General features: G+C 44.4%; 1 protein-coding gene across 1 annotated transcript in view; it reads left to right on the forward strand.

The window, feature by feature from the left end:
- Window positions 1-23798, forward strand: part of FER1L6 (fer-1 like family member 6) — an 88462-nt gene that overhangs the window by 2943 nt on the left and 61721 nt on the right. Inside the window, exons 3-13 of the mRNA XM_063131329.1 lie at window positions 240-369; window positions 2851-2905; window positions 3014-3145; window positions 3736-3798; window positions 7261-7339; window positions 9230-9386; window positions 10660-10846; window positions 13881-14073; window positions 15424-15770; window positions 17583-17691; window positions 22632-22818. Of these exons, the coding sequence (XP_062987399.1) occupies window positions 240-369; window positions 2851-2905; window positions 3014-3145; window positions 3736-3798; window positions 7261-7339; window positions 9230-9386; window positions 10660-10846; window positions 13881-14073; window positions 15424-15770; window positions 17583-17691; window positions 22632-22818 (1639 nt within the window). The remainder of the gene's footprint in view (window positions 1-239; window positions 370-2850; window positions 2906-3013; window positions 3146-3735; window positions 3799-7260; window positions 7340-9229; window positions 9387-10659; window positions 10847-13880; window positions 14074-15423; window positions 15771-17582; window positions 17692-22631; window positions 22819-23798) is intronic.

Consider the following 23798-nt stretch of genomic DNA (forward strand, 5'->3'; position numbering starts at 1 on the left):
GGTGTATACGCAAATGAGTGTGTTTTGGTGGGGCAGACAGGTATGTGGGGTTGACCCCACATACATTTATCATTGACTCACGCAGTTTCCACTCACGTTTTGTAAGGGGGCCAACCCTGGAAGGTAAACCACAAAGGAATGTGGCCCTTGGTCTGAAAATCCTCCACACAGACCCTCTATGTTTATAGGTGACTCTTTCTTTCTTTCTTTCTTTCTTTCTTTCTTTCTTTCTTTCTTAGGTGAACATGAGGACACTGACAGCCTGCACCAAGAAATCCTTGCTGCTCAAGATGGGGAAGAAGGAGAAATGGTGTTCGATGACGGTGCCTCCACCAGTAGCTTTGGTACCTCAGGGCCTTGGAGGAAGAGGTATTGTGCCAATGGATTACAACATGGCTGAAGAGGCACCAATGTTGTTGACATAGCCAATGACAGAAAACCAATGTGCCTGAGAGAGATTATCTCCTGCTCATTGTGTTTATCTGAAGATCTGGCAGGATGTACTTGTCAGCAAACTATTGTCCCCAGAAGACAAACTGCCACCCGGTGGAAGTCTAGGTTTCGAGAGAGTGATGTGAGGAGAACCAGGAACAGGCCCTGCCACCAACACATGGCATGGAGGATGGATAGTAATTGCCAGAGATTGTCACAAGTGCTTTCATGGAAAAAGAGACCAATGGTCTTGATTTAGCTTTCACTGTTGTCAGTAGGAAGGCAGCTGCTGACTACAGTGGAAATTGGATCAACCTTCTCGCTGTGCTTTATAGCTGAAGCTGCAAACTTAATATGCAGTGATATTTCTCATACGCCAAAGGTAGACAGCTGTATAAAGTGAAGTTAGAAATGTGTCTGGCTAGCAAGCAAATAGACATCTAAAGTACGTAGCATATTTTTCTCTTTGGGATGATGGAACTGCAATTTGGAAACAGAAAAAGCATCTACACTGTCAGGTTTTTTGTCCAAAATAAGTCTTCAACTGAAATTCTGAGGAATGCAGAAGGAATTGTGGGTAGATCAAGCAGATGGGCAGGGAGGCCTCTTAAGAATGATAGGCCAAACCAGGTCAGGTGATACTCCCTAATTTCTATGAAAGCTTCTGGGTCTGTCAGTCAGTCTAACTAAGAGAGACCTGCCATGCCTTCACATAGTAACTTGGCCTCTGGGCCATTTATAAAATGTAGCATGCATATGCGTCTGCTAATATATGATCTCAGTTTTCACATTAAGTGTTTGAAGGAGCTGCCAATGACCTATCCAGGATGGGGGAGGGGCAGCTTGTGGCCGTCCAGATTTTTTGGCCTACTACTCCCATCAGCTCTAGTCAACATAGCCAATGGTAAGGGAGTTGTAGGCCAAATCATTTGGAGGGCCACAAGTTGCCCACCCCTTATCTAGGCCTTCACATTCAATCCTGACTAAAAAGACCATCTGGAGCCAGAATTTTCTTAACAACAGAAGCTACGGTTCAAATCTGAGGTGTTGTGCTGAAACATCTGTGCTTTGTGTGGACCGAGGGTGGCCATGTGCCCTGCTTTACAGAGGATGGTCCTCTATTTGATAGGCTGTCTGAGGACAGGTTCTCTATATGAAGGCACCATCTATTTGAAAGGTTGCCCAGTCCAAGTCTAGTGGACTTTAAGTTGCCCATCCACAGTTAGCACCCGGAGAGCAGAAGATTGAGTAGGCACACAGGTGGTCGGTCACCTGTTCATAGTCTCCCCCACCAGAGTGAAATGTTGTTGTTTTTTCTATTTAAATTATAGTAATTATTTCTAAATGTATGCTTTTACATTCTGGGGCATGCACATTTTATGCAATTATGTATTCTCTTTTGTACTTTTTAGTGAAACATTTCCTCTTTGGGGAACAATGTGTAAAGTGGTCATGCTAGGTGGAATGAGAAGTCATTTTTAATGCAGTGAGGCCATTCCATATATACATGGCCCCAGAACTATTGTGGGTTACTATCTATGTAATACTTGGGCAGAATCCAATGGGGCACTTACACCCTCACCGATTCTCTTGTGCAAGTGGTGGGTCCCACTGATTCCATTCTGCAAGCGGGACCCACCGCTTGAGCAACAGAGATTTCATGCTTCCAAGAGGAAACTCTGAAAAAAGTAGAAATGCTCATTTCTGAATCAGGCCAGGCCAGTGAAGCAGCTTTATGCAAGCTCCATCGACCTGCCCATTCCAGAAACCAGTGTTTTTCTTCATTTCCAGTTGCCCCTGGAAGCAGTAAATCTCTGTTTCGCAGGTGGTGAGTGCTGCTTGTGGGTGGGATTTGGTGGGACACAAGACAATCAGCAGAGGGGACTTTCCAGCCCGGTTACCTGAGGTCTTTCAGGGACTAAGGAAAGGAACCTCTTGTGCAAGCACTGAGTCATTACTGACTCTTGGAGGGACACCAGCTTTCGCTGACGTTTTCTTGGCAGGCCTTATAGCGGGGTGGTTTGCCGTTGCCTTCCCCAGCCGTTATTACCTTTCCCCCAGCTAACTGGGTACTCATTTTACCGACCTCGGGAGGATGGAAGGCTGAGTCGACCCGAACCGGCTGCCTGAGAACCAGCTTCCGCTGGGATCGAACTCAGGCCGTGGGGAGAGTTTCAGCTGCAGAAACTGCTGCTTTACCGCTCTGCGCCACACGAGGCTCAGGGACTAAACCCAAGACTTTATGAATTATTGACTGCTGAACTTTGGGTCCTTCCTTGTTCTGTATGAGCTCTGTAGATCACCTTCAACTATAACTGATCTTGGTGTCAGTAGTGAATCGCATTATAGTTTTTCAAGATGAACAAGTACAACTTCTTAAATGCTGATGCATGTCTTTGTGTCCTGAAATGGAAACAGAGCAAAAGTGGAGTCGAAGATTCATGAAGGGGAGGTGAAATCCCAGAATTATCAGGTAAAGTACCAAATTAATGGCCAGTGTCTATATAATGAATGACCCCATACTTCTGTCCGTACTCTTAAGTTCCAAGAGGAAGCTATATGTGGCATTTCATCCTTACAGATTGCTATAACAATCATTGAAGCTCGACAGCTTGTCGGTGAGAATATAGATCCCGTGGTGATTATGGAAATTGGGGATGAAAAGAAGCAGACAACAGTCAAAGAAGGAACCAACTCACCATTTTACAATGAAGTATGTAAATGATGAAATGTTATTCTGCTGCTGCAAAATGTTATTTTGTGTTTTGTTTTGTAAAAAAAATAGTAGAAATGCCAACTCTGCCCCCTGGATAGGGCTCAATGCATCAGTTTTCTCACCTCAAGGCTTGCCTGCACTACCCAGTTATTTTGTAGTCAATTTATGATGTTCTGTAAAGAATCGTGGGGAGTATAGTTTGAGTGTGCTGGGCATTTTGTTAGAGTTCCCTAATATACTTCCCCAGAACTACAATTCCCAGGATTCTGTGGGGAAGAAGGAATGATTATTTAACTTGGCATCCAAGTAGAAGAGAAGCAGGGGATGCATTACTGGGGATCACCCATAATTGCTTTTAATTAATAGCAGCCAGAGCCACCCCACCCTGATCAAATCAGAACAAGGGTGCTACATGGTTGGAGAAAGTAACTTTTCCCCAATTATCCCCCAGCCACCGCATTGCTATTTGACCTGTGGTGGAAAATTTACAGATTTCCTCCATGTTAACTGCTGTAGCTTATTATTTATATTGTTTTTAATAATAATTCACTAATTGGCTGAACTGTCTTCTTTTTTCTCTCCCTCAGTATTTTCTGTTTGACTTCATTGGGCCCCAAGTGCACCTGTTTGACAAAATCATCAAAATCTCTGTGAGTACACACCTCCTAGCTGGCAAGAACTTGAATTGTTATTCTGAGACAGGAGCTTTTGAGAAGAAGGGCGGAAGGAGAAATGAGACAAGGGGTTTCTCAAATATGTAGAAGAACAGGGACAAGTAATTGTACAAATGCACAACTCATTGGATTGGCTAATAATTTGCTCCTGTGGTTTTCAACTTTGGATTTTCATTTTAGAATGAAAATACCATTACAAATAATATTATGTTGTCTCTTTTCTATTATTTGGTTCCTGCATTTTATATTGCACTTTAAGGTGGCCAGGTGTCCTACTTAGGGGGCAGTCCTCAATTTTGTAGGGCTGGCAGAAGACAGTCCTCTATTTCAAAGTATCCTCTATTTGATGGCCTGCCCTGTGCAGGTCTTTATCTTTAAGGATAAAGGCCCATCTACAGCTACTCCTGAACAACAAACTGAGTTGCAGGCATATGCAGGTCACCTGGAAGGTATTCTGTACTACGTTGAGATGTCTTGCATTTTTATTTCAAAAAATAGTAAATATTTCTAAATTTGCACATATACATATAAATGTTATACAAATCAATGCTTTCTATTGTCCTTTTTTTTTTTTTTTTTTTGGCAATGCGTAAGTGGCCACCCTACTCTTATATTAGCATTTAAGACGAGGCTGTAAATATCAGATCTTAGAATGTAGGAAGTAGGACAGAATCTCAGCTGGTGTCTGAAAACCATGTCTCTCTGTGAAATCATTGAGCCTCTGGGATTTACTTTGATTGAAGATGTGATCTTTGATCTCTGTGCTCAAGCTGCAAGGGAGTGGAGCTTTTAAAAGATACATCAACCCTCTGCATCGATAATATTCACCGTGCCGGCAATGAAATTCGTTTTAGCTGTCCTAGCTGCACTGCTTTGGGAATCCAAGACTGCCAACGTAATAAAATGGAAAGAATGAGACAGCTATGTGCTCCATGGGAACAAATTGCATCATGCCAGGCAGAAATCTTTATTTGTCTGGCTCTGTATGAAACCTGTATCAAATCTGCAAATAAACAAAGCCAATGGTGTTATTAGCCCTTGGAGCCATGAACAACTTCATGGTCATGATTGAAAGAGGTACAAGGAAGCCAGCAGGTTAAATTTCACATATTAATTTAAAATTACCTGCTTGGCCTTTGAACAAAAGATATCTGACCGTCAGTTTTATAGATTTGCGTATATATTCCATGCAGTAATTTGAATAGCTGGTGCTATTCTGCTAACTACAGATCTTTGTGGGATCCACATCCTACGGACCACCCCATTGTACCAAGCCACACATAAAAACTACAGTGGGTGGAAGACCTTGAACATTGGCCTGCGTCGTTCTCTGCTCATACCCTCTTAGCGTTTCCACCTTCTTAGCATTTTCATACCTGCAGCTTATATGGGCTTCTCCATAACCAGGGTTCAGTCTTTGTATGGTGGAAGAGTTGGCATGGGGCCCTCCGGCGCATCTAAGATCAGGGGTAGGCAGCCTGATAACTCTCAAGATTTTAGACTACAGACTCCACAATCCATTGACTGCGGTGGCTGGGCTTTTGGCAGTTGTGGTCCAAAAACACTTGGAGGGAACCTAGTTGTCTTATCCAGCCAAACGTAATAAGAGTCAGGTTCATCACTCGTAGGCTCACACCTGTGGGTATCCATTTTTCATCTCCTTCTCCCCACTCCCATTTTTGAAGGGGAAGGTTTACTGTAGTAGGTGCATGATGGTGGGAATGGGCACGGGAGGGACCATAGCTCAGTGGCAGAGCCCCTGCTTTTCATGCAGAAGGTCCCAGGTTCGATCCCCGGCATCTCCAGATAGGTCTTGGAAAACCCCTGCCTGAAACCCTGGACAGCTGCTGCCAGTGAGGCTCAGCAGTATTGACCTGGATGGACCAAGGATCTCCCTATGTTGCCCTTGCAAACTCCCCTGCCACATGATCACTGAAACCAATGAGTGAATGCCTGCAGTGCAGATCCAGAGTTTGGAAATCTTTAGCGAGGTCCCTTCCCTGAGTGGGCCCAGGTCCTCCTTGCTGCTGTCACCCATTGCCCACTCACTGGCCCTTTTCTAATGGGCCCCATCTTCATGGCCACCCAGAAGGAAAGACAAGCAGAAGCTCCTCCCTTCAATGCTGCCTCATTCAGAGAAAGAAGGTGAACACAGGCAGTGTGAGAAGAAGCAGGTGCAGCCAAGCCCAGAGGCTCCAGGCGTTGGCAGTGGGCCCTCTTGCCAAGTGCCTGATTATGCCAGCCCCTGGCACTAGCCCTGAGCATCTGTGCCAAGGCTTGAACCTAAGTCGGAAAGAATGTACATCTGGCATAACATCTGCATTGCATTCTGGGCTGATCTTGTTCAAAACAGAGCAAAAGAGGCTCAAAGGCATTTCCTACCGGATTGTTAAAAATACATCGTGTTCTTACTCTTAAGAGCCTTCTAGAATTGTTTCTCCCTCCTTTTAGTGCAAACAATGCATAGCTAATCCTTAGTTCATGACAGGGGACTCTAAATTGTTTCTCCTCAATACGGCACATTTTTACTTATTTATTTTATTCCATCCTATGCAGGGCAGGAGGGAGCAGCAGAGGTGATCTTCACCTCCCTGTCCTCTTGCTTGGCATTTTCACTCGGTGGGCTTCTTTGCCCATCTAGCGAAAGTGTTTCAGGAGGGGAGGGGAGGCAGCTGGAGAGTCCCCAGGATAGCTCATATCCTGGCCTCATCAGTCTCCTCCTCTCCCTACCCGTTGGAAAGCCCCCTTTCCTCCCTCTCCAAGGTCATGTCCCTGACCTCGGAGAAGTAGCTGGCACAGTTCTTTCCACTCCAGCTGCAAGGGGGAGGGGAGTCGGAGCGTGGATTCCCCCCACCGAGGTCGAAGCCCCGTCTCCGACCACGGATCTGGGAGTCCGAAGTATCCTATGGCCCCTGAGACACCGTTTAGGATTGCTCCCTTATTTATTTCATTGAATAGATTTATATAACATTGACCATATTTAAAGCGGTTTACATTAAATGCATTTAAATACATTATGATATGGAGTAAAATACCTAATAGGAAACATTAAAACCAAATAAAACTAATGCAACATTTTAATTACAAACAGACGAACTGGGCAGCACACTCATTCAGGGAAGGTAACTGTTGCATTAAACATGCTGTCATTGGCACATCAGTTTCGTCATTCCAGTGCATCCATATGTCTTTCCTGCTGGTAGCACGTTCATTCTGGGCATGCCACATTTTCCCAGTATCTAAGCCATATCCTGGGTTCTTAGATTGTGACAACAACGAAAGCAGAGCTGGGGATAGGTTTTAATATGTATGATATTCACTGTCTGGTATTGAAAACACTGTTACTTCTGTCATCCACAAGAATAGTGCTTGATCTCTGTTGGGAAAGCGTCTTACACACACCCAAAGTGTAACCTTTCTTGCATTTCCCCCTAACAGGTTATGCATAACAAGCTGATAGGGAGCATATTGATTGGCTCCTTTAAAGTAGATTTGGGGACAGTTTACAACCAGCCAGGTAAGAGATGCATTTTCAGTCCAACAGTCCTTTTGTTAAATGATGCATTTTGTGCACAAGTACGTCTCAAGGCTGAGTCATAGGAACTCTGAGCACATGGCTTGTCATTAAAAAAAGAATACACACACATGCCTGGATTGCAGATTACCCTGGGTGAACAGAGTATGTAAGTCTTTCACTGAAACCCTGGATCAAAACCAGTTCAGTGTTAGAAACTCCACAGAGTGCTGTGTTTTTGTTCTCTTTATGAGTCATGGAAGCTTATTTATTAGTTATATTTTTAATCTGCCCAATAGCAACCATTCTCTGGGCAGATTACAAACAGTTAAAAGACTAACATGCAATACAAACGGTTCAAAATAGAAAATGCACATTTTTAAAAGAATAAAACGCATCATACAAAAACAAATAGCACAGGAACAGATAAAGGTATATAAGAACAGCCACAAAAATTTAGAACTAGATCTCTAAAATGCCGAGGTGAAAAAGAAAGGGGCCAAAAAGATAACAATGTAGGCACTTGGTGAATCTCTTTGTAGAGGGCATTCCATAAATTGGGTGCCACAACTGAAAAGGCCCTCTGTCATGTAGCCACTCACCTAACTTCCTTCAGGGGAAGATGATCTAAGGATCTGAGCTGGTATATCCTTGTACATCTGGTCAGGGTGTCATGCCAATAAGTGTGTCTTCCTCTTGTTGATAAGTCTGTCCCTACCCTGAAGGGTATCCCAGCTTCAGAGCACAGTTGAGTCCAAGGTCCAGCCCTTGTGTTCATAATGCGATATTCTTCAGACAAATCAGTCACTCATAAAAACCAGTCATCGACACATGCACTAATGACAAAACTGCTCATTGCAATACACACATCCTGGTGCAGAAAATGGCAGCTGTGTGCCTAGTTGAGAGCCAGTGTGGTGTAGTGGCTAAAGTGTTGGACTGGGAGTTGGGAGATCCAGGTTCTAGTACCCACTCAGCCATGGAAACCCACTGGGTGACTTTGGGCCAGTCACAGACTCTCAGCCCAACCTACCTCACAGGGTTGTTGTTGTGAGGATAAAACGAGGAGGAGGAGGAGGAGGATTATGTACGCCACCTTGGGTTCCTTGGAGGAAAAAAGGTGGGATATAAATGCAATAATAAATAAATAAATAGTTTCCTTGACCTCCCCTGTAATGTATAATGTAATTGACTCACAATGATGTTATTAGACATTGGGCATGTCTTTGTCCCTGCTGCATGTCATTGGCTGCTTATGGTGAAGGATGAGGTGGGTGAGCAATGCTTAATCTCATGATGTCATGATAAGGATAAATTATATTAGATATTACAAAGATGAGTGGGGAACAGTGGAGGCTGGTGGCCCCAATTTCAGTGGGGCTGTAAATCCATTCTGGGTCTCAGCCAGAACTCTAAAGGAGCTATCCAAGCCCATGGACCTATTTTAGGAATAGGGTTTGGCACCTTGCATAGCTCCTTTAGAGTTCTGGCTGGTTCTGACTGAAAGCCAGAATGGATTCACAGCCCCACCAAAATCAGAGCCATCAAACTCCATTGGTGGAGCAATAGACATGTATGGAGAGGAAGAGGCTGCCACAAAAACAATGGCTGCATGTATATCATAAAGATCCAGCCTAGGATAAAGATACGTTGATGTTGCCGTCTAAGGAATTGTGGTATTTACGTTTGTGAGGCTGAAAGCGATCTGCTTCACCGATACTGGACAGCTCTTGAGAAAGCAGGATGCTTTCCAGAGCATTCCCAATGTTATTTGCATGGCAGATACAGTAGTTATTGCCCATAACTTGTTGACTGCTGATGCGCACGTCCCCTTGAGAGGCAGAGATTTCAAAACCTCTCTTGTGTACCATTCATGCTTGTATGCTTTTCCAGGTCATCAGTTTTGTGACAAGTGGGCCCTTCTCACGGATCCTGGCGACATTCGGACAGGAGCCAAGGGATATCTGAAGTGCGATATCAGTGTGGCAGGGAAAGGAGACACAATACAAGCCCTCCAGAAAGCCAGCGACGCAGAAGAACAGATAGAGAAGTACAGCCATGGCTTCATTGCTTTCTGTCTGTCGGGCCCCCTGATTCCGGGTATATAGGGCAACTGGAGTGCATAGGCCTACAGAATGGCTTGCGGTGATGGAACTACAAGGCTGTCTTATCATATTCTTGACCCAAGGGGGCAAATCCATCCTGCTACAGGGGCCCAGCTCTATGGCAGGGGTGCAGAACCTCAGGCCCAGGGGCCAAATTCAGCCCCACTGAAGGGTTGTCCAGGCCAAGTCTGGCTTAAAGGTAAAGAACCATAAGGAGAAAGAGCTGGGCCTACATGGGGCATTGCTAGATGGGGCGATACCCTGGGGATCTCCCCAGGATTGTCCCTGTACGTCCACATGACACACAGGGGATCTCAGAAGCAAGGAGGGATGATTCCTCCCTTTCCCTGGGATATCACCCTAACCTTCTATCCTGGTTTTTACAAACTGGGATGGTGGGAGGTGTGGCCCGCCATCCCAGTTTGTCCCAGCTCCTCATGAGTAAATTCAAGGAGCCGGGCACGGAGCTCCGTGCCCATTGGGGGTGGAGTGCGAGGTGTTTTTTTTTAAAAAAAAAACTTACAGTTTTGTTCAAGCGCCCGTGCGCTCATTTTCCTTTTTTAAAAAATAAACCAAAATGGCGGCTGCAATGTCCTCTGTCCTCCTAGGACGTCGCACGACGCACGTAGACTGAGGGGGGAGGATCTTGCGATCATAAAATCATAAGATTGTCCCCCTCCACCCCCCTCGTCTAGCCATGCCCATGGTCACAGTCTTCCTCCCTATGGTTCGATGTATGGTATTTCTATTTAAATCAAAGCTATTCTTTCTGAATCTGCATATCTCGCTATAAATCAGCATATGCCAATTTTAAGTAAATATATGGTAATTTTGTTCTCTTTGGGTGAAGGATTTCCTCTTTTTTGGCAATGGATAAGTAACCACCCTACATGTGATATTCCCCACACATAGAACACATAGATGAGAAGGAGCAAGAAACTGCATGAATGGCATTCAGAAAGCAAATAGCAGGCATAGGACTGATCTTCATTAGGATGACAGGGTTGGCATAAGGTTAAAGTAGATCCACTGCCAAGGTCCCAATTTGCATTCCCCCTGCCCCCATGCCTGCTATTTATTTTTCAAAAGCCATTCACACATTTGCTAATTGTAGGAACGACGTTTCACTGAGTTTGGCCCTTGGTCTGTGCACACGTCCTTTCGAAATCACAACCTTTTCATCAGATGATGTTTCTCCTTTCTCCTTTTTCTCTCTAGGAACCTCCTGATACCTAAAGGATTTCCGTCAGAAAGGCCCTGGGCCAGATTTTACGTGAGAATCTACAAAGCTGAGGGGCTCCCCAAAATGAATTCTAGCATCATGGCCAACGTCACCAAAGCATTCATGGGTGACAGTAAGGACCTCGTCGATCCGTTTGTGGTGGTCACCTTTGCGGGTCAAATGGTAAACAGGGACCGTAGCACTCACAAAATGTCGCATTTTCCTGTCAGTTGACTGCTTGCAATTTCTGTTTTCTTCATGCTATTACTGTCAACGAGAAGTCCGTGAACCCTTCAAATTGCTGCCATGCATTTTGAGTGAATTGTAGACTTCAGTGTACATTAGCAATAAAATCGATTTTGGTGTTGTCAAATGGTACGCCAGCTTATTACATTAATGCCATCTTCTTCCCAAACACAATATATATAAAAAGGGAAAGATTAAATATTGAAAGGAATCCCAGTCTGAATTTTAAGTTCCTAATTATGTTTTGGCTTTATACATAATACAAAGTAAATTTGTTTTTATAATTTTTTAATTGTCATGCCTCCCTCCCCCCTAAAGGATCATGGGAACTATAGTTTGGTGAGGTGTCAAATATTCTTTGTTATTGCTCTCTAGGACTCCTCTCACAGAACTACAATTCCCAGGGATCCCTAGGGAGAGTGTTTGACTGTGTAGACATTCTCTTGCTGAACCCTTCTTAAAATATCCCCAGTCTGAACAAATCTGGTCACAGTTTCACATGCTGACTGAAATAGACCAAATAGATTTTCCCCCATTATCTCTCTCTCCTCCTCTGTGATTGTGATTGACCTAGTCCAATTTGTGAAGAACTTAAGAGCCCTGCTGGATCAGATGAAGGATCCATTCATCCCAGCATCCTGATTCCAATAGTGGACAGGAAGATGCTTCAGGAAACTCATGAAGCTCAACTAAATAAGAAGAGGAGCATAGAACAGTGTATTGTGGGAACTCAGGATAAATTATTCTCTCTTGGTTCAGGATAAATTATTCTCTCTTGGTAACTCTATTCAGAAGATAGGACTCCTCACACGTCCAATCAACATATGAGGGGGGAGCAGGGCTGCATTGACAAGCTACATCCCCTGGGATTGTGCAAAGACTCTCCCTGCAGATGTTTGTACTCTAACATGGAGTAGGGGGGATGGCTACTCAAGGCAGTGCCCCCCCCCACATGCATGGTGATGGAACTCATGAGGGGTTATTCTGAATAGGGCTATTGTGTCATGTTGCAGCCCGTCAACATGATGCAACTGACATTACAATCTCAAGTACACATAGGAGGAAGGGCCAGTTAAATTAATGGGCCTTACACCATTCCTGCAGAAATCTCAGGGTGGTGTTCAAGGGTTATCTCATTTGATCCTGAGAACAAGTCTGTAAGATAGGCTCAGCTGAATGAGAGAGAGAAAAAGAGAGAGAGAGAGATGTGTAGGGATGTTGGCGGAATCCATTTGAAGGATTGAGTTCAACAAAAGTTCATTGGTTTGCCCCCCCCCCCGACTTCAGTACGACTCGGTCTGCAGCAAGTTGGGCCACTTAGCAAATTTTCTATAATTTTTTGATTTGCACAAATTATGCAAATTCCAGTTGTGCAAATTGTGCAAATCTGTGCAAAATTCGGCTGCAATATGTACAGATGTTTGTGCAAATTACAGGTTACAAAAAAAAAAAAAAAAACCCGCAAAAAGTTCCCGGAATTTAGGGGAAACCTGCAGCTTCGCCCACAAATGTAAACTGAGTCAGGCACATTGTGGAACTCCATCAAACCAAAAAATGAACAGATTTCCCAGTTACAGACAACCCTAGATGTGTCCAAGATTATTCAGTGAACTTTATAGTAGAACAGGGTTTTGAATTCAAGTTTCTCTGTTCCAATCTGCTCTGCTGCAACGTTTATCTTTTGGTGTTTCTGTCTCTGACAACAGAGAGAGCAAGAATTTTCATATAGCCCTCACCTGACCCTTTTTCAGACCATGGCTCCATTGCTCTTCCACTTCTCATTATATGCTGTACTCAAAATGTCCTGTTTCCCTGTTTGTACTCCACTGGCTTCTCTTGAGTTTGTCTGCATCCTTAAAAAAACCCATGACAGCTATCATTGAATTGAACACAACTTTGATTCTATTTTGCACTTGTTGTTGCTGTTTTTAAAAGACAAACTTTTGCTAAAAAGACGTGTGTGTAAACTTCCATCTCTCCTCTTGCAGACAGACAGAATTGATAACATCCACATGTATTAAAAATCAGGGGCAATTTTAATTTTAATGAAGCTGTTTTGCTGTCTTGCAGAAAAGTACAGACATTATGAAGTGTCACTAATCATACTAATTTAGATAATGGTGTTTTCAAATAGGCCTTTATTTGGAAGGCCTTCTTGATGTACAGAATGTGCTGACAGAGAAGACAAGGCTATCCATCTGGATTCTTCACTTCAATGGGCTTGATCCAGAGTTATTGCACATAATTAGTATCATGTGCAGCTGAGTACTTTGAGATGCTTGCCACTGCGTTAGCCATCCCTGCTCAAATTCATGTGAGCAGGCCCACTGCCTCAATTCTGATCACACTGTTAATTTGCTCCATTGTCTTCTACCACAACCCTCTCACTCGGGTGGGGTGGAGGGTGGGAGCTCACTTTGTGGGAGCAGATCAATGTAGCAGGAGGTGGAGGGCTCCCTTGAAGATTGTAGAGGTATCATGTTCTTCAGCTTTGATACCCCCTCTGGTTCAGAGGAGAACTCAGAAGGAGAGGAACATCATCCAGTAACCCATCATTTGCTGCCCTAGGACCTTCTAGGCTGATGGAAGGGTACCTGTCCAATGCAGGGCACTTGACTCAGGGCACTTGGCCAATACAGTACTTACTGCCTCCATGTTGTAGGAGCCAGTGGCTCCAGAATTGGACAATGGCCTTTTAAGAAGTAGACAGATCCTTAGAGGGAGCAGAGTTAAGCGCAAGTCCAGACCTGCCAGCCTTCAGAAGGCCTCTACATGTTGCTGAGACACCAGCTCTTCATGAGCAAGTTCCAGCCAGCATAGATCTGCCCACGCTCTTGAAACACTTGGCCTATTCTTCCTAGGCAAGCCGCTCACATCTTCAAGGTAACCTTCCACCCCCACTCTCTGTGAAGTAGGTTCATCACTGATTTAGGGGCAAATTCCCCAAATAACCTCTGGTCTTTCATTTTAGGGACGGACCACAGTACAGAAGAACTGTGCTGACCCCGTGTGGCATGAACAAGTTGTCTTTAAGGAAATGTTCCCCCCGCTGTGCCGAAGGGTCAAAATCCAGGTGTGGGATGAAGGAAGCATGAATGACGTGGCCTTAGCCACTCACTTCATAGACTTGAAGAAGATATCAAATGAACAGGATGGTGATAAAGGTAAAAAGTGGCACATGTGTTGGCTAAAAGAACTCTGAACTCTTAAAAGCACCTGTGCTGTAAAGATCCTTATAGAACTCTTTTTCCTGCAAGACCAGTAGAACACAAGCCTGAGAATCTTTGGATGCACAGTAAAACTTTTTAATCTATGCTTGCATTTGGAGGCTGACATTTCTTTATTTAAATAAGTATATCTTGTATCTTAACATGTTTCAGATATTCCCTATCTATCAGGGATGGGCAAATTCAAGGGTCCAGGTGGCAATGTCCTCTCTGGATCTCACCAGGGTCACACCTCTCCCTGCTGCCACCAAAATTGGCACTGCTGCACCACCAATGTTGCTGCCAAAATTTGGCAGCGCTGAGGTGGCAGTGGCAAAAAAAAAAAAGCAGCAATTTCCCTTTAAAACCAGGCCTGTTGGGAGCACACGCCTTATTGAGAAGAAAAACCACACTCCCAGAAGGGTCCAGCTCTGCTAGAACTTCATATAGAAACTCTAACTTGGACCACAAGGCATGTAAAGTACAAATAAATCATTTCCTCTGCTCACACGAGTCATACTCCGCGTTACAGGGTTTTGCTATGGAAAATCAGCATGTCATTGAAGTAGTACATTTCCCACAGTGTTCCATGCACTAAGCAGACTTGGTGAGAATCATTGTCCCTTAAAATTCAAGGTTTAAATCTACTTGTGTAGTTAGTTTACACAAGTAGATTTAAACCTTGTAGATTAGACATCCTAATTACCCACATGTTTAGTTTTTAATCGGTTTTTAATGCTTTATGTGTGTATGTACTGTGTTTTAGAGTTTTAAATTTTGTATACTTGTTTTTACCTCAATTTTAGAATTTCTGTAAACCGCCCAGAGAGCCCTGGCTATGAGAGCGGTATATAAGTGTAATAAATAAATAGATAGATAAATAAATAAATAAATAAATAAATAAATAAATAACTTACTAGTGAGTAGCTGTGCTAATCTGCTTCTTCAGGCAACAGGCTGCTGCACCTACCCATGAGAGCCAGTGTGGTGTAGTGGCTTGAGTGTCAGACTGGGAGTCGGGAGATCTGGGTTCTAGTCCCCATTCGTCCATGGAAACCCACTGGGTGACTTTGGGCCAGTCACAGACTCTCAGCCCACCTCACAGGGTTGTAGTTGGGAGGATAAAAGTGGAGAGGAGGAGGATTATGTACGCCACCTTGGGTTCCTTGCAGGAAAAAGGCAGGGTATAAATGCAATAATAAATAAATAAATAATAAAAAGTAAATTTGTTTGCAGATAGGCGTGCCTGCTTGAAACTGTGCATGTGTGTGCCCATCTTATTGTTTGTTGAACGTGTGTCTTCCTCAGGTTTCTTGCCTACCTTTGGGCCCGCTTGGATCAATCTTTATGGCTCACCCAGGAACCACACCTTGATGGATGACCACCAGGAGCTCAATGAAGGTTACGGGGAAGGCGTCTCCTTCAGGGGACGCCTCCTGATCGAGCTGGCTGTGGAGATCCTCTCTGGAGGTGCCCATGAGTCAAAGTTTTCGAAGATCATCAAGGACATAAAGCTGCCTTCCAAGGACAAGGAGTCCAAAAGCTCAAAAGGGACAGGAAAAGACAAAGGGACAGAAGATGGAAAGTCCCCTCCCCCCTCAGATAAAACAAACTCAACAGACGTGGAAGTGGAACCTTTTGATGTGCCACCTGAGGTAAATTGTTAAAATGTGGATCTAATTTAACTAGGCTTGGAGGCCCACCTGGTTTAGATACCATAGCTCAGGAATCCCCACACTTTTCAGGTCGGTGGGCACATTTGGAATTTTGAGAGTGTTGTGTGGGTGCTGTCACAAAATGGCTGCCTTGGGGGGCTTGCCCATTCATAACATGGCTGTCATGGTGGACATGGCTGGCCACAAAACACTAATTTTCCAGAAGGCAAATTAGTGAGGCAAAGGCTGCAGTCCTGTAACTACTTAGAAAAGTCACTTCCCCCAGAAGCTAAGCACAAGGCAGAGGTGGGTCTGAGCTCCAAAACACAAAGACACTCTTTTGAACCCGAATAAAGATGGTGCTGGAGAGCATCCCTTTTCTTTGCTGTATGCCAGCCTCTTAAGAAATAAAATAGAAATCAGGAGGGGCAGGGAGCCTAGTGGGTACCAAGAGAGGTGTGCATGGGCACCATGTAGGAGACTGTAGCCATAGCTTCTGCCTTAAGGAGCCCTGAGAAGGGTGATTCGGCAAGGAGATCTTTGGCGATCTCTAACAAACAGCTCTCAGCATCCACACCAAACTACAGTTCCCAGAGTTCCTTTGGGAAAGTCATGGCAGTCAAACGTGTGCTCCAAACAACTTAAAAGTTTGTCATGGGTTTGTGTCCATATGCAAGCGTAGATCCCTCTAATAATACCACTGAAGTTTTATTTTGAATTATACGCAGGGCCAGCATCAAAGGTCAGCACTTGTCCCATGCTTTGGAAGGACGCCTGCTGCTGCTGATGCCCAGAGCTCTCTGGCCCTCCTCCTCCTCCTCCTTCTCCTCCTCCTCAATGTCCTTGCCAGTTCACCTACTCTCTTTAAATATTCAAGGAGTGCCATGTGGAAGGAGAAGGAGCAGCATCCTCCACTTGAATTGCCGTCTCCATGTGGCATGTATTGAGCCCAGAGGGACAGGATGTCTCACCCCAACCCACCACCACCACAAGAAGCTGGAGGCAGTACTGATACATCAGGGGCACACGGCATGTTTCCTTCCAAGTGCTGATTCCATTAGAGAGAAGCTCTTGGAGGCCACATCCCAGTGGCAAACAGGTCCAAAGGCAAAAACAGGCAGGCCCAAAATACTAACAATACCAGCATAAAGTGCACCTGGGTTAAAATGTATACCGTATCGTTAGACTGGGGTTTTAATTTGTGAAAAAACACAAGGGGCTGTCTCTCGTAAATTTCAGGAACACCTCCTGTGAAAAAAGACTTTCTTTGTTCATAGAAATGAATTAGAAACAAAGGGGGTGCATTGTTTCAGTTTTCATTCAGTTCAGAAATGAAGACAGACCCTCACTATAAAACCATGGACGAGGTGAATCTGAACTTTTCTCTTTTAACCTGGTTTCTTTCATCTGCTCATGCTTGATTTCTTTCAGGTGCATTATTTTTAAAGTTAGGTGAGGAATCTTAGGTGTATGGTAGAGGATGTGCATTACACGCAGAAGCTCAAACCTGTGCAGGGCGGTAGAAAGCATACAAGCTGAGTGACTGGCACAATCTGGAGTGGACAGGAGTTAACATGGATAAGCGTTTTCTTGTGGTTATCACAAACTCAGCCATGGGAAGTAGGTCACAATCCAAGAAAATGACAGATTATTGCTAGCCAGAAATTTGACACGACTCATGAACAGAAGACTAAAATTAATGTGGTTCCCTTAATTTCCTCTTCGTAAGATAATTTGAGTAAATACCTGCCATCACTGAGTGCAGTGTTTGCAATAAATGAAATTTCTTTCTTTTTCTTTTCCCTTTACCAGATCCATGAAGAACAATTTGAGGAATTTCTTCTCTTTGGGGCATTTTTTGAAGCTACAATGATTGATAGGAAAGTTGGAGATAAACCAATAAGCTTTGAGGTATCTGTTGGTAAGTATGGGAATTTTTTTCTTCCAGCGCATGGTTGAAAATCTCAAAGCTGATGTTGCTATCAGCTTGACACATTTGTCTTCTCTTTGCAAAGCAATGAAATGAAATGTCTGGAGGGTCTGATGTAAACCTGCTTCCTCCTCTTCTCTGCTCATTCAGTCCCCTGGACCAAGGTAAATATTGTCATGGGTGCAGAAAGAAGCATGTTGGATCTCCCCAATGTTGGAGGCTACAGCTGGTGTGTTGGTGAGATGTACCTGCTCACCGGGGAACCAGCTCACCGGGGAACCAACACAGAAGTATTCTGAAAAGCAGGTTCCCTATTATGGATAGATAAATCTTGAAAAATCTTGGCCTGGACATAGATCCAATACAAATGCATTCCAATATCGGTTTGTCATGCTGTGTGCCATGGAGTTATATACTCAGCATCTTTGCCTAACTTATTTTATGCACCCTAGCCAAAATGGGCTGTTGATTACTACAAAGCTGTCCTAGGGGCTGTCTTGATGGCACCACATCCCCCCCCCAAACCCCATGGTTTCGCTCCTGAATGGTTTCGCTGGGTTATCCCCATGCCAAGGAACAAGGGCAAAGTTTATGGTGGTCATCGGTACTGGGACCCCACCCCTCCCTGGTTTCCCCCCCTTTGTCGCTTTCAAAAACTATGACACACAGCCTTACCTCATAAAATCTTCTGTAGCAATTCTAAAGATGACTGTAGGGCAGATAAATGAACATTTACAGGCTCCTCCTGCAATCTGCAAAAGTTTTGCAATCTTGCAAAAAGTTCTGCAATCTGCAATCTGCAAAACTTCCCAGCAAAAGAGACACTTCTCCCCTTGCTGAAGGCAGTACAGGGGCGTTCCAGTGGCCATTCAGCTCGCTGCCCCTCCCCCTGTTCTCCGCCTGGGCGGACAGTGACCAATCAGGGGTTGCCATCTGCCTGGCCATGCCTCCACATCAAGGATGGGGTGAGGTTAGTTGGCTGAAGGGCTGTATTTGTCTTGCTCCATCCTGAAAAGTTGGGATAAGTCCATGACTTTTAAAACGAAGGGCTTCTCTGGAAAGCCCCACAATGGCTTCGAGGAGGCTGCTGCATCGTGTAATCGATGCAACACCACCGCAAAGCCACCTTGGGGCTTCCGATGTGTATAGAGAGCCCCCTAGTTAAAATCAGAGGCGTACAAACTTTTTACCCCTGAGAGTTGTATCCAGTATCAGTCTTGGAGGCTGCACGTGCATGTGTGTGCACACAAACATACATGCACACTTCATAAATGAGCAGTAGAGTGATTTTATCCAGGCACCTTTTGGATAACAATGGTGAAGGGGGAACCTTCCAGCATGCATCCAGGAAAACATTTTAGCATTGGAGCAACTACTAGGCCAAGGAAGTGAGTCCTTGGGAATTATTGCCACCTGCTTGTCTTTGTCTTTCTTTTCTCCCCCTCTCCATCCTTCTCTTTTATACCTCGCTCTCCTTTATTCCTCATATTGAGGCAGTAGCTAAATCCTGTCGTTTCTTCCTGTATAATATTGCCAGGATTCAACCATTTTTGTCTGTCTCTTCTGCCAAGACTCTCGTTCACGCACTGGTTATCACTCAGTTGGACTACTGCAACCTTCTTCTCTCTGGCCTTCCTTCGTCTCACATCAGTCCGCTGGTCTCTGTCCACCACTCTGCCGCTAAGATCATCTTCTTGGCCCGCCGCTCTGACCATGTCACTCCACTTCTGAAATCTCTTCATTGGCTTCCAATTCACTCCAGAATCCAATATAAACTTCTCCTGTTGACCTTCAAAGTTTTTCACGGTCTAGCTCCTGCCTATCTCTCCTCTCTCATCTCACACTATTGCCCCGCTCGTGCTCTCCGCTCCTCTGATGCCATGCTTCTCGCCTGCCCAAGGACCTCCACTTCCCTTACTCGGCTTCGTCCTTTTTCTTCTGCTGCCCCTTATGCCTGGAACGCTCTTCCAGAACACTTGAGAACTACAAACTCAATCACAGCTTTTAAAACTCAGCTAAAAACTTTTCTTTTCCCTATAGCTTTTAAATATTGAGTTTGTTCTGACTCTATACTGTTAGCTTCACCCTACCCGGTGCCTGTTTACCCTACCCTGTGCCTGTTTGCATTCTCTTTCCCTCCTTATTGTTTACTACAACTTTATTAGATTGTAAGCCTATGCGGCAGGGTCTTGCTATTTACTGTGTAATCTGTACAGCACCATGTACATTGATGGTGCTATATAAATAAATAAATAAATAAATAATAATAATAATAATAATAATAATAATAATAATAATAATAACCCTGCACTCTACTTTTGGCCTCCTCTCCACAACCGGTGCCCTGACCAGGAACATTGCTTCTGCATCGCCATTAGCAGGGTGGAAACAGTGATGCTACCCACTTCAGGTGGCTGGGGCAAGGGGCGTGAGGTGGCTAAAGCCTCCCCTTCCCCTGGCAACACCACACACCTGGACTGGCAACCCTGCTTCCATGTTGCCATTCTGGATGGGTGGGAATGCAGTAGTGGCAACAGCAGGCTGTAGGACAGCCCTCCAGGGAGCAAAAGGTGACGTGAATTTGGTAGTTTTTTCTCTGCAAAACCTCTCTACAGATTTGGGAGAAGGTTAAAAGAATGTTAACGACACTTGTGACATTTCTCCTGGAATTATTTTGTTTGGCCCATCTTTAAAGGTGGGATCGGATCTGATGAGTGTGGGAATGCCAGACACTAATAACCCAAGTGAGAATCAGATGCACTTTGTAGCCAGCTTCAGTTTCAATTTTTCATTGCAGAGTAGGAGTTAGTGTGCCCCGAGGAACACCTTAATTCCTACTTAGGACCAGAATACAAACACAAGGAAAAGACCAACAGGTCATTAAAGTGTAGCTTCTCTTTCACCCAGATTAATTTGTCTTGCCCTGCCAGGGTTATCCCACCCTGTTTATATGCAAGGTAAAAGCCCTACATTATCATTGTGCGTGTTCATGAACCTGTGTGTTTCTTTTGAGGAACTGGGTGTATAGGGAAAGGCCTTGTAGGCAAACAAGGAAATGTCTAATATTTACTTAAATGTGGGACTTAAGAGTGGCTGAAACTCATTTGTGTGTTTGCACCGTAAAGAGCAAGCTCTTGTTCCTGATTTTTTAAAAAAACTTCTCCTGGGTTCTGGTTTGGATTGGGTCCCTTCCTCTAAAGAAGGATTAGACAACGGGTTTGTAGTGTCCCATTTCCTGGATACCTGAGACCACCTGTAGCCCTCCAGGTATCCAACACTGATCAGTGAGTTTTACAAAGAGTTTAAATTCTGCAGGATCTGGGAGAAGTCCCAATGAGCACTCCCAGCAAACATCGCTTCAACCTTGCTATGAGCTCAATGAAGCACCTCAATACCTTCTTCAAGTGCCCAAGCTCTACTCTAACAAGAATTTAGGAGCCCTCTGGATGGTGTTGGGCTCCAAATCCCATCAACCCTAGAGAGCATGACCAATGGTCACAGTTAATGGAAGCTGTAGCCCAGCAACATCGGGATGGCCACAGGTTGCCCAGAGAGTCTGAGAGAGAGAGAAATCTTCTTCCAGTGTGGGCTACACACACTGGGCCAGGAAGAGATCCCACAAAGACCCAGATTGAGGCCAGTTTGGCCCACGGTGGTGGTGGTGGTGGTGGGGAGGACTTGATGCCTGGCTCTGCCTATAAAGCCAGGTGTTCAGGCTCTCCAAGCAAGGAGCCAACGTCCCAAGTTCCCTCCCTTTGCTGAAAGCAGAGATGAAAGAGGCTATACTTAGGGGCTGCAGTGCAGAGTGCGTACTTTAAAAATCGGGTTTCTGTCCCTTTAAATTCCTGGTAGTTTTCTGCTAAGGGTGGGGCTTGGGCATTTCAGGAAGGTATTTCAGTGCTCAGATGAGCTCAAAGCTCTGTTGGAGCAATGTCTGTCTGGCATGGGGCTCTTACTGGGAATTCTCCAAGGTCCTGAATGGTTATATCCAATTTTAGTCTTACCTAGAGCTTTTCCATACAAGGCTGTTAATCCTCTGTATCTGCTTTTGGTTACATCACCAAATTGAGATCAGAGCACTACATGAAGAATGTTTCCTTTCTTGCCTTTCTCCTACATAACCTCTAGGTGGCACTGTGGTATAGAGGAATAGCATATTTATGCAAAGCATTTTCTTTCACTTTCACAAGTAATACCACATTTTCCCTTCTTTAAAAACTCCTTGTCAGAAGTGCTGTTTAAAAACAGAAGTGAAACTTGAGGATCACGATGTCATCTAAAGAACCCATAAACAACTGTGAATAAGGAATGACGAGTGCACAATTAATGCCTACTGTAGAAAAGCTCTTAGAGTTCACCCACTGAAATGAATGGGGCTAAAGTTAGACTAACATTGGATACAACTCAGAGAATTCAAACACTCTGTAAAACTTGCTGAGTAAAAATCCCCCTCCCCTTCCCTGCATTTAGCCTCATTTTTGTAAGTGGCAGATTTGGAAGAGGGGAGACCCTTTGGTGATTTTTCAGAAGGGCAAAAATCTACAGAGGGTTTATGGAGATGCCAGTCCTTTTCTTTTTTAATTTTGTGTGTGTGTGTGTGTGTGTGTGTGTGTGTGTGTGCTGCTGCCTGCAGAATCAGAGCACCCCTTGGTAGCCATCAACTGGCAGCTAACATGTGTTTTCCCAGAATGCCTTGCATAAATTGTTGTTATGGAGACTCCTGACGTTGATCCTCAAAATGAAACAAGATGAGTTTTCAAAAACAGGGTCAACCAAATGAATGTTGAAAAATTCAGAACTCAAAAATTTCTCAATATAGTTTTAAAAAAGAAATGGACGGGAAAGGACCTGGTTATAATCATGTTCAGTGCTTTACCTCTTATTCAGTTTGAGTTTTCCCACGTGTAAGTCTGGTTTTTTTTCATCTCCAGGGAATTTTGGTAATGTCATCGATGGTGTGACACCAGGAGCTGGGGGGAAAAAGAAGCCTCACGAAGGCGAAGAAGAAGAAAGTGCCCCGTTGTTACATGAAGGGACAGGAGATGCTTCACATGACGTTGCAGTGCCACTAGTTTCCACCACACACCCTGAGAAGCCACTTATCACTGAGGGAAACAGGTAGAGCCCTGAAGCTTGTACATGGTTAACAAGCTGGCCTTGCTCTATAGCTCTATTCATTTTTCTATTGCATTTCTATACCGCCCAATAGCTTGAAGCTCTCTGGGTGGTTCACAAAAATCTCTAGAACCAAGACTCTTGAGCAGAGAGACAAACCTTCTTTATTCAGTGATACTAGTTGCTAGAGAAGATGCCAGTGCCTTTCTGCCACTTCTTCTGCACATGGGCCAGGTTTGCATGATCACCGCAACCCACCACGGCTCATTCAAGCCATGGCAGGTTGCAGCGCTTGCTGGAACTTGCTGGGCTGCTTTTAAATATTCGGACGGTGACTGCAGCTTGTCTTGTTGTCCAAATTTGGCAAGGGTGGGTTGTTGGAATGGTTAACAAACCATCCAGAAGCCATGGGTTGTTTTAGGGTTGTGGTTTGTTGGTTGGTTGATTAACCACACCAACAATCCACTCTGACGGGGTTCAGACGATGCAACAAGCAGCGTTAATATCCAAAATGGCTGTCCGCACATGTCGCAGTCCAGCGTGGCTTGATTGTGTGAACGGTCCCATTTTTTGCCTAAATTTGGAACCAGGAGGTAGTGTCCTGACCTGACAATGCTATTGTGTGGATCAGCTGGGCCAGTGGAACAATTTCTGAGCAATGAACTTGGAGCAACTAAGTCCACTGAGATTAGTAAGATTTCATATTACACTTAGGGCCTGTTCAGACAACATGCCAAGCCATGGATAGGCAGCTAACCCTTTTGCAGCAAATGGTTTGTGAGCATATTTAAATCATGGTTATGTAGCCACTATGTTTAAGAATGTTTCACATGGCATGTTAAGTCATAATGTTTAGCTCAAAATGCTTAACCACCATAGTTTAGTGTGTCGTCTGAACAGGGTCTTAGTATTATAACAGTCAGTGACCCTGTTCAGACGATATGCTAAGCCATGGTAGTTAAGCATTTTGAGCTAAACATTAT

This window comes from Elgaria multicarinata, chromosome 7, assembly GCF_023053635.1.
Source record: "Elgaria multicarinata webbii isolate HBS135686 ecotype San Diego chromosome 7, rElgMul1.1.pri, whole genome shotgun sequence".
Classification (NCBI taxonomy): domain Eukaryota; kingdom Metazoa; phylum Chordata; class Lepidosauria; order Squamata; family Anguidae; genus Elgaria; species Elgaria multicarinata.